At 30.5% G+C, this 17,075-nt stretch overlaps 1 protein-coding gene across 1 annotated transcript; it reads right to left on the minus strand.

Moving 5' to 3' along the window:
• Window positions 1-13,334: 13,334 nt before the first annotated feature.
• On the minus strand, window positions 13,335-16,176 carry LOC132719877 (uncharacterized). The gene is made up of 3 exons (XM_060703825.1): window positions 15,818-16,176; window positions 14,545-14,712; window positions 13,335-13,833 (listed from the first exon to the last, which is right to left on the minus strand). Exons 1-3 carry the CDS (start codon window positions 16,122-16,124, stop codon window positions 13,589-13,591), a joined length of 720 nt encoding a protein of 239 aa, XP_060559808.1. The 5' UTR covers window positions 16,125-16,176; the 3' UTR covers window positions 13,335-13,588.
• Window positions 16,177-17,075: the final 899 nt, after the last annotated feature.

Raw genomic sequence — 17,075 nt, forward strand, 5'->3', positions numbered from 1 at the left:
TAGTTTGATTTCCCATTTTTTATTCTGGACTGTTTATTCACTCACTTTTTTTTAAATTTTATCCCAACAAAAACTTTATCTCCGGCCCGGGCCCTGAAATCAGTTTGCCCTTTTTTTTTTTTCCCATTCTGGACTGTTTTTTCATTTCATTAAACCCAAAAACCCCAAAACATTTCCCCTGGCCCAGCCCCGGGAACAATCGCCTGACTTCCACTTTTTTCGGGGACGTTTATTTACTCCATTTCTTTAAATATAAAACAAAAAACTACCCCGGGGACAGCCCTGAAATTTAGCTTGACTTCCACTTTTTCATTCGGGAAACTTTTTTTCACTAAATTTAAAAAAAACCCCAAAAAATTTTTCCCCCAATTCTCCGGGAACAGCCCTGCCCAATCAGCCTATTTTCCACTTTTTCTTGGGGGCCCCTTTTTTTTTTTTATTTAAAATTTTTAAAAAAACCACAACAAAACATTTCCCCCTGGAAAAGGCCCGGGAAAAATCACCCTTGACTTCCACTTTTTCTTTCTGGACTGTTTTTCACTCCATTCTTTAATTTAACCCACAACATACCCCTGGACATCCCTAAAATTTTGGGTTGACTTCATTTTTTTTTCTTTGGACTGTTTTTTCACTAAATTTTACATAAAAAACACAACACAAAAAAACCCCCTTTAAACACCCTGACAATCACCCTTGACTTCCACTTTTTTCTTTCGGGGACTGTTTTCCCCTCTCACCATTAATTTTACAACAAAAACATATCCCCGGACAGCCCAAAATTAGCTTGACTTCCATTTTTCTTTTCGGGGACTGTTTTTTAAACTCATTTCATCAAAACACAACACAAAAATCCCCCGGACAGCCCTGCCCAATTTGCCTTGATTTCCCCACTTTTTCATTCGGACTGTTTTTTCACTCATTTCATAAAAAACACAACACAAACTTTTATCCCCGGGAACACCCCCTGGCCAACCCAACCGGGACTTCCTTTTTTTTCTTTCGGGATTTTTTTTTTTTTAACTCAAATTCAAAAAACACAACAAAAATTTTCCCCCGGGAAACACCCCTTAAAAATAAAACCCCTGATTTCCCCCACTTTTTCATTTTGGGATTTTTTTTCCACTCATATTCATCAAAACCAACAACAAACTTTACCCCCTGGGAAAAGGGGCTGCCCAATCACCCTGATTTTCCACTTTTTCATTCTGGACTGTTTTTTCAACACTTTTTTTCCCTTTAAATATACAACACAAACAAATCCCCTGGAAAAAGGCCCGGGAAACAGCCTGATTTCCCCACTTTTTCATTCTGGACTTTTTTTTCACTAATATCCCACAAACATTTTTTTTTCCTCATTTTTATCATTAACAACAAAAACCTTTCCCCCCTTTGGACAGCCCTGACACAGCTTGATTTTCCATTGTTTTTTTCTGGATTTGGTTTTTTTTTCCCCTCATTTCATCAAAACAAAAACCTTTTACGTTCCCCTGAAAAGGCCGGGACAATCAGCTTGATTTCCAAATTTTTCTTTGGACTTTTTTTTTTTCACTCACATTTATTCTTTAAAACAAACAAACATATCCCCTGGACAGCCCTGACAATCAGTTTTGATTTCCCATTTTTTCATTCTGGACTGTTTTTCCCCAACTCAAATTTTAAATTTAAAACCCCAAAAAACCATATCCCCGGGGACGGGGCCCTGACAATCAGCTTTTGACTTCCAAAATTTTTTCCCCATTTGGACTTTTATTTAATCAATGGTTTTTTAAAAAAACCAAAATCACGACTTTTATAGACTGTACCCGTGGGCCCGGGCTTACCATTCTTTAGAGCTTTAATCAAAAGGGTTTAAAAATTTTAAAAAAAATAGCTAAATACCATTTCCCCGGATTTTTTTCATAGCTTTTCGGGAATTTCCCCAAATTTTAGAAAAATGTAACAACTGTATTTTTTAGGCCTTTTGGGGTTTTAAAATTTAAAAAAACAATTATTTCATTTTTTAGAAAATAAATTTGAATAATTTATTTATTTTAATTCCCCTAAAAAAAAAATAAAATTTTTTTGCTTAAACTTAAAGAAAAATAATTTTCAAACGGTTTTATTTTATAGCCCAAACATACTGTTTTGGGGTTTTTATGTGAATTTAAAATCACAAAAATTTATAAACCCCCAGTGATAAATGAGCACAAACTAAATGGGCAAACCCAAATTTTTTTTATCAAACTTTAAAAAACTGATTTTGGGTATTTTTTTTCAATTTTAACACAACATCAACAAATAAAAAGAGCCCCGTCACACAAAACCAACATAAAAGAGTTTTTCGACCAGCATGGATCCAAGGGCCAGCCTGCGCATCCCGCAGTCTGATCAGGATTCATGTGTTCCCCTATCAGTTTCTCACTTTTTATAGGGTTTTAAACAAACAGTATGGGGTCCTGATCAGGACTTTCGCGGATGGGGCAGGCCCGGTTTTGGATTTCCCTGCTGGTCGGGAAAAACCCAAATATGTTGTTTTTTTCATGACGCGGGCCCCAAAAGTGTAAAATATGATAGATATAACCCCCTGAAACTTTTTAAAAATAATTATAAAAAATAGATATTTCCAACCCTAAAATGGTGTTTATTATATACTGAAAAATTTAAATATGAAAAAAAAATTTGTATTTTTCCCTTTTTCCTATTTTTTAAATTAAAAATATTTTACATATTTTTTTTTGTGTCTTTGGGCCCGGTTACTTTCTTCTAAAATTTAGCCAATGAACAAAATTTAAAAAAGTAATCTTTTAAAAATTTTTTAAAATTAAAAAAAAAAGTTTTAAAAAAGAAAATTTTAAGTCTTTTTTATAATACAGGGTTTCCTTTTTTATCTTGTGGGATGAAAATTATCATATTTCACTCGTGGCGGAAACCCCCTCATGAAATATTTGTTTTTTATACCACTTAAAGAAATAAATTGGGGTTTTTTATTAAAAAAAAATTGAATATCCTCCATATAAATTTTATAAGGGGGGTATACTTTATTAGGGGTAACCCCCAGAGCAAATCGGGAACTAAACCCGGAAAAAAAAGTATGTGTCAAAAAGGGGCAATCCTTTCATTCTCCCCAAACTTTCCTAGTTGTTTAAAAAAGCACACTTCCCGATTCATATTGGGTTTTTAAAAAAAAATAATTATATGTTCCCTTTAGTAAATTAAAAATTTTGATTTGAAAACAGGGAAAACTACAAAAAATTTTCTATTAAGCCATAAGTAAAGGGGGGTTTAATTTTTTTCCTTTTTTTATTTTAAAAAATTTTAAAAATTTTTGGGGCCAAATTATTTTCCTTTTAAAAAAGTGGGTTTGAATTTTAATTTTTAACAAAATTTTTTTAAAATTTTTAAAAAGTAATTTTTAATTGAAAACAAAGAAGTATGCAAACCTTTTTTTTTTTTTTTTTTTTTTTTTTTTTTTTTTACTTTTCCTAAAATTTTTATTAATTTTTTTTAAAAAATAAAAACCTGGGTGGTTTCAGTTTTAACTTTTCCCAGCATGGTCCCCAAACCAGGGGGGAAAAAACAGAGGGGGGGGGAAATGAATCTTGTATTTGTAATTGTTTTTTACCATTTTTCTTTTTTTATTTTTAACTTTTTAAGTGATAGAGAATAATTAATAGTTGGGGCCTTGGAAACTGGGCCCCCGGAGGAATTTATTTTGGGGGGAGCCTTTGGTTTAGAAAAAGTTTTTTCCTTTCCCTGGGCCAATCTTTTTATTTATCCTGTTATCGATTTTTTTTTTTACGATGTTCTTATCATTCTGATATATTTTTTCAAGCAAAAAATTTTTTCAACCAGTCTTTTTTGTGTTTTTTAAATCATTTTTTTCTTGTTTTTGCCCCATAAACGTCATGCGTTCTTTTTCAGAGGGCATCATTTTGACGTCACAGTGCCAAAGTTGAAATTTTTTCCCTAAAATTTTTTTTTAAAATTTTTAATTTTAACCAATTTATGCAAATCATTTAAAATTGCCCTTTCTCCGTACTGACAGAATTTATTTTCCCGTTTATAATTCCCAAATTTTTGTTGTCTTTTTTTTCATCAGAACAGCTCAGCCCTTTGATTGGTAAAAATTAAGAACCAAAAAGGGAATAGGGAAAAATTGACAATATTTTACAAAAACTTTTTTAAAAAAGTGTAATTAAAATTGAAAAAGAATCATTTTAAGTGTGTGTGTTTTTTTTTTGTTTGGGTTTTTTTTAAATTTTTATGTACTTTAAAAAGTTGAAATGATTTTTAAAAAAACCTTTTAAAAAAGTTTTAAAAAAAAAATTTTTAGGATAAAAAATAATTTTGGCCCCGTTTTTTTTTATTTTAATGGCTTTAAAATTTTTGGGGTATTTTAAAACTATATATAGATGCTAAAAAAGTAGGGAAAAAATTTTTAAACTTTTAAAACAAAACCAAAGGTTTTTAAATTTTAAACTCTTTTTAGTTTAATTGTCAAAATGCCCTTTTTTGTATCACATACAAAAAAGGGGTTTTTTGAGTTCAAATCTCAAAAAAAAAAGTTCTTATTTTTTTATTTTTTTAAAATTTTTAAAAAATTTTTTGAATTTTTAGCTATATTTAAAGGGGGTTTTTTTTATAAGTCATTGTTTTTTTTTTTGAAGTTTTAAAATCAAAGGTTTTTTTTAAAATTGATTAAAAAACTTTTGACAGTTTTTGATTTTAAAAAAAAAATAGTCTTATTTTTTGAAATTTTTTCCAGAACTAATAATTTTAAAGCGATTGACGAGTAAAATATTTACTTTCCATAAAGCCAAACTAAATTTTTGACAAATTTTAAAAATTTCTAAAATTTTTGTACGTTTTTTAATTTTTACATCTGCTTACTCAACTGCCGGTTTAAAATTAAATTTGCCCTTTGGAAATTCCCCTTTAATTTTCAACCCCCCCGGGTTTTTTCCCAAAATTGAAGGGAAACCCTTTTAATTTGAAAATTTGGGAATGGTAAAAAAAGGGCAAATTTAAAGGAAAAAATTCCCCAAAATTTCGAAAAAGACCCAAATTTTTTTTTGGGGGTCTATTTTCTTTCAAAACCCCATTTTTTAAAGGGCCTTCTTGTTTAAAAAAAAGCTTTATTCATGTTTTTAATTTGGGGGAAAAATAAAATTTTTAAAAAGGGAGAAATTGGTTTAAAAATTTTCAATTTCCCGTAGAAATTTTTTTTTTACTTTTAAAATTTTAAAATTTTAAATTTTTTTATGGTTTTAATTTTATGTTAAAAAGTTTTATGGGAATTTAAAATTTTTCCCAAAATTTAACAAGGCGAAACAAATTAAAACCCAAAACCCAAATTTTAAAACCCAAAGGGGTTTGGCCCCTTTTATTAATAAAAAAAATTCTTTCTCGGGAAATTTTTAAATAATGGGATTATTTGGTCAAAGGAAAAATTTTTTAAAAAATTTAAAATGCAAAAAAAATGTTTTAAAAAATTTTAAAAAAAAAAAGACAAAAGATAAAAAAATGGGAAAAATTAAAACCGTTTCAAATTTTTCCCCCCCGTCCGTTTTTATTTTGGTTTTGGGAAAGGGGAAATTTTAAAAACAATTTAAAAGGGAATTTTTTAAAAAAAATTTTAAAAAAATTTTTTTTTCCCCCGAGGGGTTTTAAAAAATTGGAAAGATAATAACAAGCATTTTTACATTTTAATTATTAACAACCGAATTTAAAATTTAAAAAGGGCCCCCTTTAAAGGGTGGTAAAAAAACGTTTTAATTTTTTAATTTTAAATTAAAGGGACATTTGATCATTTTTAAATGGGGATTTGGGGAAAAATAATTAGGCGAAACAAAAAACCCAATTTAAAATTGGGTTTCCTAAAAAGGTTAAGTTAATCCTTTTTTTAAAGCACACTTAATTTTAAATTTTTGGTTTAATTTTGAAAAAATTTTTTGTGGGTTTCCCTTAGGGGAAAAAATTTTAAATTTTTCCCTTTTAAAAACTTTTAAAATTTTCAGATTGGTTAAAACATTCCCTCTTTTAAAAAGAGGGAAAAAAAGAATTTAAAAAAAGTCGGGGAAAAAGGCAAAAATTTTTTTTAAAATGTTCAATTTTTCCCTTATTTAAAGCCAAAAATTTTTTTAAAACTGCCCCTTTTTTTAAAAAAAATCTTTTTCATTTTTTTTCTAACTGAAATGAACCCAGGTTTCCCGTTTGGGTTTTTTTTTAGAAATCTTTGTTTTAAACCCTCCCCGCAGACTCTTAAATTTTAAAATTCCGGGTTTTAACCAAAGACCGGTATATACCCAAAAAATTTTTTTTCGGTTTTAAATAAAATTTAAAATTTTATTTTTGGTTTTTCCTTTAAGTTTTTAAAATTAAAATTTTTATTTCCCAGTTTGAAAGTTTGTTTTTCAAAATTGATGCCCTTGCCTTCCCTTTAAATTTTTTTAAAAGTTTTTAATTTCAAAAAAGAATTTATTTTAAAAAATTTCCATCCGTTATTTTTTAAAAGGCAAAAGAAATTCCGTTTATAAAATTTATTTAACCTTTTTTTCCCCCCAAATTTTAATTTATAACGGGGTTTTATTAATTTAATTATTTTTTCCCTTTTTTTCTTTATTTTCCTTTGCATTTATTACCTGCTTTCTTAATAAAAAACATTTTTTAAATTGTTTTTAAAAGATTACAAAACAATTAATTTTCTAAATAAATAGGGAAAACCTTATTTTACCGAACCTCATAAAATTAACAACATTCCCCTTTTAAAAAACCCCAAAAAAATATTTTCTCAACCTCATTGTTATTTTTTAACCCAAAAAACTTTAAAAATAGTTTTTTTTTTTCGCCTTTTAAAAGGGGCAAAATTTTTTACTACCCATTTAAGAGTATCATTTTTTTAAAAAAGATAAAAACTTTATTTAAATAAAGGGGCTTAAATTTTAAATCATTTTTCCCCGGGGGACAGATTCAAGGAACCTTTTCCAATTTTTGGGTTCAATTAAAATTTTAAAAACCCAAGAAACCTTTTGGAACCCTTCCTTTTTAAACTTTAAATTTAACCATCAAATTAAACCCATCCAACCTTGGTTTTTGATTCCAAAAATTAAAAAATAATTTTAATTCCCAAAAATAGGTTCTCAAATTTTACCGACTTTTTCCAGTTTTAATTTTATATGATTTGGTTTCTGGGCCCAAAAATATTTTAAAAGGGTTTTAAAAATCCTCGGGGGAAAATTTGGCAAAAGCAAAAAAAAATTAATTTACTTTAAAAAAAAAATCTTAGGCCGGGTTTAAATTTAAAATTTCTTAAAAACTTTTTTTTAAACCATGATTTTTTAACATTTTAATTTTTCTTGCCCCCCATTTAACGGGGGAAGGTGGTTTGCGCTAAAAGGAAGGGGAAATTTGTGGGCATTTTCAAAATTTCGAAATTTTTAAACGGGGCCAAAAAGATTTTCGAAAATTTTTGGGCATTCGACATTTTGGGTATTTTGCGGCATCCCAAACTATACGGTTTTGTCACCCTTTATTGGCGTTCGACTTATTTCGGCCGGCCCAAAAATGAGGCCCCAACCCGTTAACCTCGTAAAAATTTCTGTTTGGGTTTTAATGACTCTTGGTACTAATCAAAAAAATTGGGAATTTTTTTCTGGATAAAAACTTTAAAAAAAATTTTATAAAAAGCTTTTTTCAGTTTAAGCTGGGATTTGCGAAAACCAAATTTAAATAATTTTTAAAAAATTCCTATTTTTTTCAATTTTCCCCTTTAAAAAAAAATATTTACTTTTTTCACAAAAAAATAAGGGGGGAATTTTAAAAACCAAAAACCCACCTGCCCAACTTGGGGGGCTGGGAAAAGGATAAGGTAACAAACCATAAAAAACAATTTGAGAAACTTTTTTAGCGAAAAAAATTTATCCTTTTTCGCTCGCATTTGATTTTTCATGCACGGGTCATTTTTTAATTTTATTTCACTTTTAAATATATTCTAAAATTTTTTTAATATTTTTATTTGATGGACAAAAAACATAAATTTGGTTTTTTAATTGGGTTTTTCCAAGGCGGGGGGACCCGGCTTGTTTAAATTTTTTTTCGGACGTTTAAACCCCCAGGGGGGTTTCCAAAATTCCATTTAAAACCAAAAAAAGGAATTTTTAAATTAAACGGGGTATTTTTAAACCCAAACTATAAAATTTTAAGGGTGGGGTTTTTCCTTTAAATTATTAACCTAAATTTTTCCCCCTTTAATTTCAAATTTGGGGAAAAAAACTGAGGGTATTCCCGGGGAAAAATTAATTTTTTCCCGGAATTAAAAATTATTTAATCGTTAAATTCCCTTCCCTTCTTAAAACCCCCCCGGGATCAAAAAATTTAGGAAAACAAAATCAAGGAGTACAAAAGAAAGAAAACAAAATGGGCCCAAAAATTTATTTAAAAACCGTTTTTGTTAAAATTTTCTTTTTTTTCCCAAATTTCAAATTTGCATGTTTTTAAAATTCCCCTTTTTTTAAAAAGAAAATTTTTTTTTAATATTCCCTCCAAAATTTTTAATTTGAAAGGAAAATTTTTTATTTTTTTTTTTTAAAAAAAATTTTTTCAAATTATTTAAATTTTAAAACTTTTACTTTTCATAAAATTTTAATATTTTATTTTTTAAGTTAAAGGTTTTTTTTTGGGCCCCTTCCCCTAACCAAAAGGTTTCAACAAAAAAAAAAAAAAAAAGGAACCAAAAACCCCCCCTTTAGCTTTTTAATTTTCAAAAAAAAATTTTCCTTAAACACAAAGGGCCAACCCTTTTAAAAATTAAAAAATAATTTTTTAAAAATAGCGAAATAAAGACAAAAAAACTTAACATTCAAACAATTCCAATTTGCCGAAGCAAGTCCCAAAGTCGTATTTAAAAAAGGTTTAAATTTTAAAAAAATTTACATTTTCATTTAAAATTAAAAAAATTGGCCCTTTTTTGGTTTTTAAAAAATTTTTGGAAAACAAATTAACCACAAAATTAAAAGTTAACGGATAGGAAAATTAAACTTTTAAAATTTAATTTTTTATTCACGGTTTACTTTAAAAATTTTGGTTTTCCCCCAATTTGGGGGTTTTTAAAAAAATGGAATTTTTTCCTTTAATACTTAAGTTTTTTTCTTGTTTGGGGCATTTATCCCTTATAAAAAAGGGAAAAAAAATTTTAAAAAAACCAAAAAGGTTTTGTTGCGGTTTGTTTAAAAAAACCCAAATTCACTTTCCCCGGGAATTCCACCGGTTTGGACTTTTCTTAACCGGTGAAAAATTTCCTTTTTGGTTTTTCCCTTTAAAAATCAAACGTTTTCCCCCAAATGTTTTCAAAATTTTTGAAATATTACTTTTTTGACGAATTGCTAAAATCTGCGATTTTACATCGCTTTAAAAGAATCACATTTTATATTGATGTCCATTACGATATTTGATTAGATTTTGTCATGCCTATTTTTTAAACTATTTTTAAATATTTATTTAAAACTGGTAAAGCTGGTCATGTGAGTATTATAGATTTAATTTTTTTTCAAGTTAAGACGGTGTTATAATTTCTGCCACTTTGTGAATCTTTACATAATTGTTCCTCTTTTCTTAAAAAAAAAGAACAAGAACTCTGCCATGATGACTTTTATAAGCTTTTCTAAGAAATGAAAATTTCTAAACACAAGAGGTCACTTAAATAGTCATGAATAATTTAAAAGGTTAGACGCCAATATGACAAAAAGGCTAACATTACAACAATGCTTAATTAAGACCGATGCACATGTCAACGTCGTGAGTTTCACATGTGAGATCATAAATTCACATTTCATCTTCACGAATTCACGATTTTCGATTTTAACTACATGAATTCACGATCTCAACTTCACGAATTCAATGTAACGAATATGCATTTGAACTTCACGAATTCAATTTCGTTTACTATCACGATTTCACTTCACGAATTATAGATTTCAACTTCGCGAAGTTAAAATCGTGAAGTTCAGATCGTGAATACATGAAGATGAATTCTTGAATTTGATCATCATCATCGTAATTAAATGAAAATTTTTTATCAAGCTATAGGTCTTGTTGCTATTTTGCGATCGCCCTTCTTCTATTCCATCTAGCGTTCAGGACTTTACTCAACTGGTGACAAAACTGTCCTTGCCTTCTCTTTTCTATTTATATCTGACACACTGTGTTTCGTTGATTGTGTTTCAACAATTGATATATTACTGTATATGGGGAATATTTGGTCGTTCATCTAATATAGATCTCAACCTGTGTATAAGTTTAATTTGTCCGTGATATTTTGAGAATTTTATTAATATCACAAATGTTTAATGTAAATGTATTTGAGCCGCGCCATGACAAAACCAACATACCGGTAGTGTGTTTGTGACCAGCATGGATCCAGACCAGCCTGCGTATCCTGGCAGGCTGATAAGGATCCATATATTTGCTTACAAACCCTATTACAAGTAGAGAAACTGATAGCGAACAACATGGATCCTGATCAGACTGCGCGGAGGCTGACCGCAAACCTATTATGTGGGTTTTGTCGTGACGCGGCTCATATATTTGTCAAGAAGGGCTTTCAGTGCTTTACATGTGACATGGGTATTTGTCTTCAATCTGTCAAGATATTTAGTTGGTGTTTTGTTTGGAATATTCTTAAAGAACTGCTTCGAAGATAGTATTGGAATGAAACATAATCTATTAATTATTCCGTTAAGAATAAGGCAGTAGATAATAATTATATGTCTTCATTTCTCTTTATGCCATTGCCGAGGATAAGATGGTGAAAAGTAATTAAAATTTTCATTGTCTGGTCTATTTCAACATCTACAGTAGTCTTTGATTATATTAATCTGTAAAAATTAAATCCATGCTTATAGAAAAGCATTTACTTGCTCTTTGCATAGTCTAATACTATAGGTTTTGCAGCTGTGTGAAATAAATATCAGTCTTATATCAAATAAGAATATATGAGCCGCGTCACGACAAAACCAACATAATGGGTTTACGACCAGCATGGATCCAGACCAGCCTGCGCTATCAGTTTATCGTCTTGTTATATGGTTCGTAAGCGAACAGCATGGATCCTGATCAGACTGCGCGGATGTGCAGGCTGGTCTGGATCCATGCTGGTCGCAAGCCCATTATATTGGTTTTGTCGTGACGCGGCTCATATAATGACCTTTTTATTTCTTAATTACATTTCTTTCCTACTTTGAGAGAACTTTGTGAAAACAATGTGGACTAGATATGGATGTTTTTGGACTGGAAAAAATGAAAACGAGGCTAAATTAATTGGCATTTATTATAATGATTTACATTTTGAAATTACATGAGCAGGTGCTGGAAGTTCATTGGCTAAAATGTGTGGAATAATAATTATGATGTGAGTATCCATTGGTGAGTACCATACTGACTTCTACTGGACAAGTACACTGCTGTTAAAACTAAATAGAATGTGTCGATAGGACAATGGCGGTTCCAAACGTGATGTTGAAAATACAATAGTTAGACGATGAATCTGCGAGGGTTACGACGGTATGCTGGCACGATAGTAATATTACAAGAATCTTCATCAAACCTTTGCATTGTCGCGATTTGATAATATTGCCGTTGTATCTTCATTACCGTACCGTCCATTTGTGTCTCGACACCATCAAAGCATCGTTCATAGCAGTAAAATAAAACGTCACAATTATCCAAAATGGAATACCGTAAAACTGCTTAAGTTCTTCTCTGGGAAATTCAAATTCAAAGAGAAACGATTTTTTTTTCAACTATGTTTTTGGAAAGTAGAGCGATTCTTTGGGCGTAATGAAATAACAAAATTTTATTGACAATTGCAATGTCATTTATTGTAACAAAATAATTGTCTTTTTACTCTAGGGAAATGGTTTATTAATTTATTGTAAAGGCTAACTAGGTAAAGCTATTGTGATGATTATCCGAATCGAAAAGGTTAATCTTGGCGATGCCAGTTTTCTCTTCGGGGCCATGATCAATTGAATAATTGTTTTGGAACACTAGGCAATGGAAAGTGTTAAATAAATATTGTATCATTTCTATAAAGATTTGTTTTTAGATACAACTCACCACACAACGTTACAGTTAACAAAATGGCAGCTTCGCATTTCATGTTAACTGTTACACATTGAAACGAAGTGTTTCGGTAAAAGTTGTCATAGAACATAAAGGTTCATCACCTAAAATTAATCAACAACTTATTTCATAATTCTTGTCATATTATAGAAATATGATAAAAGGCGCATGGGCAGTCATAATAGCAAACGATAGCATCTTGCAGTGTCTTCGATAGATGAAGGTTATTAATGGATAATTTGCTCTATATTCTTTTATTTCAGATACTTACCAATGAGACATTATGTGCTAAACGCAGAACAACACATGAATGTCGTTTATCCATTATACGTTCAGTTTGATACATGCTAAGTTTGAATATTACAAAGGAAATGATTTTTGTTTCATTTTTTGTTCTTTTTGATGTTTTTTCCCGATTTTAAAACATGTTTGGCCATATCTCAGCGGTCACTTAAGATTGCTAGTTTGATTGATAGAGTTTTACGTTACACCGACATATGTCATATGGCGACGTTCCAGTTTTTCTGGTGAAAGAAGACCTCAGGTGCCCTTTCCTTTCATTATTTCGGGCAAGAACTAGCACCTTATCAGTAGAACTGTCAAGTTCCGTAGGCCAGCTGGATAGCTTCATCACATGAACGAATCCAAAGTCGCTGTCGGGATTCGAACCCAAAGCTGTTAGGGGGCGGTCACTTAGTCGATCTGTAGAAGAATCATATGTGCATTATACCTTTACAATTAACAAAGTATAAGAGCATGCATTTTCATGCTTTCTGTCCACAAAAGATGACAGATACATTCAAGATGCATTCATGGAACTTCTTTCAAAACAACTTAAAAAACAACAAATATATCATTAAGATACATTTTTATTCAAACCGAGGAGAAATATTAAGCATTTTTTTAAATTTATTCAATTTGTGATTTGCCTTAACCAAAAATGATGGCTTGAAAGGAATTTCATTGAGAACAAAAGTCTAAAAACATAATTTTTGAATTTCTTACAAAGTAGCAGAGTGCTGGGGCACTTAATACAGAAGATATGCAGAAGGTGATTAAGAAATATTTCCGGAAATAAATTCAGAATTGAATTTTGTTCCTTTTTTGTCTAATTTGAGTGATAAAAAGCTTTGCAATTTCGCACCCAAGTTGAAATATGAATTTGAGTCCCAACAGGTGAAGTAAAATCTCAATGGAGTCTCTTTAAGCTTATAGATTTGTTTATTATGTTTCTGTCATTTTTCAAATTAACTGCCAAAAGATTTTGTTTAGGAACAAACATTAATATATCTTTGTCAAGGTTGATAAAACATCCGCTATGTTGTATTTTAGAAAAATATATAGTTTAACACTTTCCGGATAAAAGATTTGTTTGACTCACTACACACTGATGATACACATGATTTATATATTATTAGACTAATTTATTATAAGTATTTGTTATTAATCAATCTGGGAACAGAAGTTAAAATTTCAGGCACTTTGCTTTTACCTAGGCACATTTATATACCCCACAGTTTTGAAAAATCGTTTTCGAATCTTGGACAACAACACAATGTAAAGTGTACCATTTGGAACTCGAAAGACGGCAGTAGTTTTCACCTTTGGTTGATAACCACGCCACTTTTGATGGATCTGTAATCCTATCAGTGTGATCAGCCCATCTTTCGCATTTGTTGCCATATTCAGTTATATTTCTCCAACCGTTATAGGTGCCCGCCCATTTGACAAAGCAATCTGTGAATGAATTGTAAATATTTTATATTTTTTTCCACATGATTTGATTAATTTAAAATGAAGACTAGATGTGCAACAATACAGTGAAACCTTTATTGCGACATATTGCTATACAGGGAACCAATATTGCAAAATATATTGCGATAATCTTATTATGATAAAAACAATAAACAATTTTTCGTGTGGGGGGGGGTGCGTGCGTGTGTGTATTTGTGTGTGTGCGTGCGTGTTTTTTGTGTGTTTTTCTTGTTCCGTTAAAATAAATATTTTTTTCCGTTTAAAGTAACATTATTTTCAGCTAGAATTAACCTGAGTCTGTAGTGCCTCCTAACAACATAATTTACCGTGATAGTATTTTGTATACAATCACAAATTTATATGAAGAACGCTGCGACAATTTGGGACACAAATACAAAGTTACAAATAATTTTAGATCTCAGTCATCAAGTACAAAGTAGTCCGGCAAAACACCAGTGAAAATGCGGGAAATATGTTTCACTGCCGTGAAAAATAAAATTTTTACAAGTGAAAATTTAGAAAATAGGCATTTTTGAATTTCATCAATATTTTTCAATATTTCATATACAAGTATATAATATTTTTTTATAATCCATGCTCTGAAAATTATTTACTTGAAACAATACATCTAACTACTTTCTAATATTTTTTTTGGTTCTGTATTGAAAACAAAAACAATAAAATTAACCATACCATGTTCGCGACAAAAAGCTGTCTCCCATTTACCATCAAATTTACACTTTATCCTGTCAGAGTCTGCCCGGAATCTAGGGTCACAGTTAACAATAGCTGTGTCCATAAAGTGAGTTCCAGAGTTCAGAGAGATATTTCCGTAAGCAATAGAGCTGGGTACCCCACAGTCTGTAATCAAGTGGAAAGAAAATTTTCTCAGATATACCTATACCATATATGCGGCTTGATTTTTTATTTATTTAAAATTTTCTTGGGGGTGGGGGGGGGGGTGGAGGGGGCGATAGGAGTCAGTTTGATATAACTTTTAACATTTCTTAATATATTCATGTTATACAAAGACAGCAAGTTGCATTATCTTTAAAGCTGCATTTAACAAATTTCATAAAAAAAAAAGAAATAGCAACATTCCATAAATAAATTGGATTTCATATCCACTCCATATCTTATTTTGGTGTCAAAACAACCAAAATGAGTTTAATCTATAAGCCTTTAATTCTGCAACCTCATTGTGGCGAAATCGGAAGTACAATTTCTGTTTGCATGCATAACCCAGCCTTCGGATCATCCGTACATCAATATTAAATCAACATGGCTATATGTAGCAGTCCTAATTTAACGGTATATTTCCGCAATGTAACGGATGCTTTCATACAAATTTAATCTTTTTTATGAGATGATAACTTTTATTTGAAAGCCAGGCCTAATGTACCAAGAAGCTAAAACGGTTAAAGTGTGTTTGCACAAGAAAATCTCATATTTGTTCTGTTCCGGATAACAACTGTAACACTGACGTAGCGCATACAGAAGCTGGTTATAGTCTTCATTTGCATGTTAAATTCGTATACGAACTTAAGTTTTACCGCGGGGTTTTCCGTTTAAAATTCTAATTTATGAACACTTTTTGGTGAGATTTACAACAATACTGTTAAAAAGGTAAATGAAACTGTATAATACTTGGTTTTTAGGCCGACGGCAAAATATTCTTAAAATAACTATTTATTTAATGCAGCTTTCAATGTCGTTCCGTATATCATTCTTTGTGTTTTGCTTGCAAACAATTACATTTGGATAAAGTTACCTTTTCGTATAGACGGCAATCATTTTATTGCACAAAGAGTTACAGCCACAATGAATGAATAAATTAACAACTATTCTAAAATGCTTTTACACAACAGAAATATATTCAAACTATCATCATTCGGTTTGCTTCTTGTATTCATGAAATCTTGTAAGAAAATATAAATGAATTAAATAATGCGACTTAAATATTTACCTCCTCTTGTAAAATACAAAGACCCGTCTGCTGTTTCCAGTTCTGTCTGTGCAAAATGCCTACACCCGTCGCATCTCCTATTTTGCTTTTGGTAAAATATGTTATCACAGAACAACGAACTCTTGCAAAACACAGCGCATTGAATATTTGTGTAAACCTTGTCAATACGAAACACGCGTTTCGAACTAGAACATGTATAACCATCAAACAACCGGTCCCTCTTTAAAACAAAAGAAGAGTACAGGAGGCAAACAGACATACAAAGAGTGAAAAAAGAGAGCGCGTGAGCCGATGCCGTGTTCCTCATGATTCACGTGTGTTACGATTCTGCCTGTGTCATCCTCTTTAAATATTGTTCTGTTTCTAACAAATATCGCGCATGCTCAATATGACCATAATCTTGCTCAATACTATATAGTCCACTGGGATCAAAATTTGTATGTGCTTTTAATAATTAAGAATATACAAACCACAATTCATAATAAAATGGTGTGTGCATTGCAATGTTTTCCTTATAATTACTTTACGCTTGGGAATCGTTTTTTATTTTCATGTGTTAATGTAGAATGTAAAAGGCTTGTTGAAAACTAGCAAACACTTTTTGTCCGTATCATAATGGGTGTACAAAGAGGCATTCCGATTAAACAGGGCGTTCTCTTCCTTAAAGAATACTGGAAAAAATCTTAAAAGAAACTGATGTAATCTGCTTAGAACGAGATACATTCTTGAACTGGAACCAACAAATATTCAGACTGGTCAAAACTTCATATCATAGAAAATACTCTTGGCGCAAGAGAGTTTGCCTTTGCACCATTTTTACATTTTGACATACTACATCGGGGCATATTTGGTTGGAATAAATGTATTTATTTCATTTATAGTAAGTGTCAATTTGCGTGTGAAATGATGGGGAAAGGTCTGTAAAGGTTAAATGTTTTCTAAACTACATACTCATACTGTAACTGTAAGTACATGCTTAGTTTGCGATTGTTATTCACTAATATGATTTGTTTTGAAATGGAGCAAAGTCCATATAGGTTAAACGTTTTCTAAACTACAAACTTTCATTGTACATGATAAGTTTGCGATGGTTCTTCACTGATATTATTTGTTTTGAACATATTTAGTGTCTTTGTAATGGTTGTGTTTGCGCATGCGCAATTGACGATTGCTTCCTTTTATGCTTTGAGCATATAAAGTATATGACTTTTTTACTATAAATCGTATCTATTCTAATGAAGTTATTTGGATGAATTTT

Source organism: Ruditapes philippinarum, unplaced genomic scaffold (assembly GCF_026571515.1).
Source record: "Ruditapes philippinarum isolate M1 unplaced genomic scaffold, ASM2657151v2 ctg148_1_1_1_1, whole genome shotgun sequence".
NCBI classification, from domain to species: domain Eukaryota; kingdom Metazoa; phylum Mollusca; class Bivalvia; order Venerida; family Veneridae; genus Ruditapes; species Ruditapes philippinarum.

Bases quoted from the DNA above. Each gene is read 5' to 3' on its own strand.
- LOC132719877 (XM_060703825.1), bottom strand. From the start codon at position 16,124: ATGAGGAACACGGCATCGGCTCACGCGCTCTCTTTTTTCACTCTTTGT. The intron at 14,713-15,817 runs GTAAATATTTAA...ACTTGATTACAG, and splicing joins TTTGTATTTTACAAGAGGAG to ACTGTGGGGTACCCAGCTCT. The intron at 13,834-14,544 runs GTATGGTTAATT...ATTCATTCACAG, and splicing joins AGCTTTTTGTCGCGAACATG to ATTGCTTTGTCAAATGGGCG.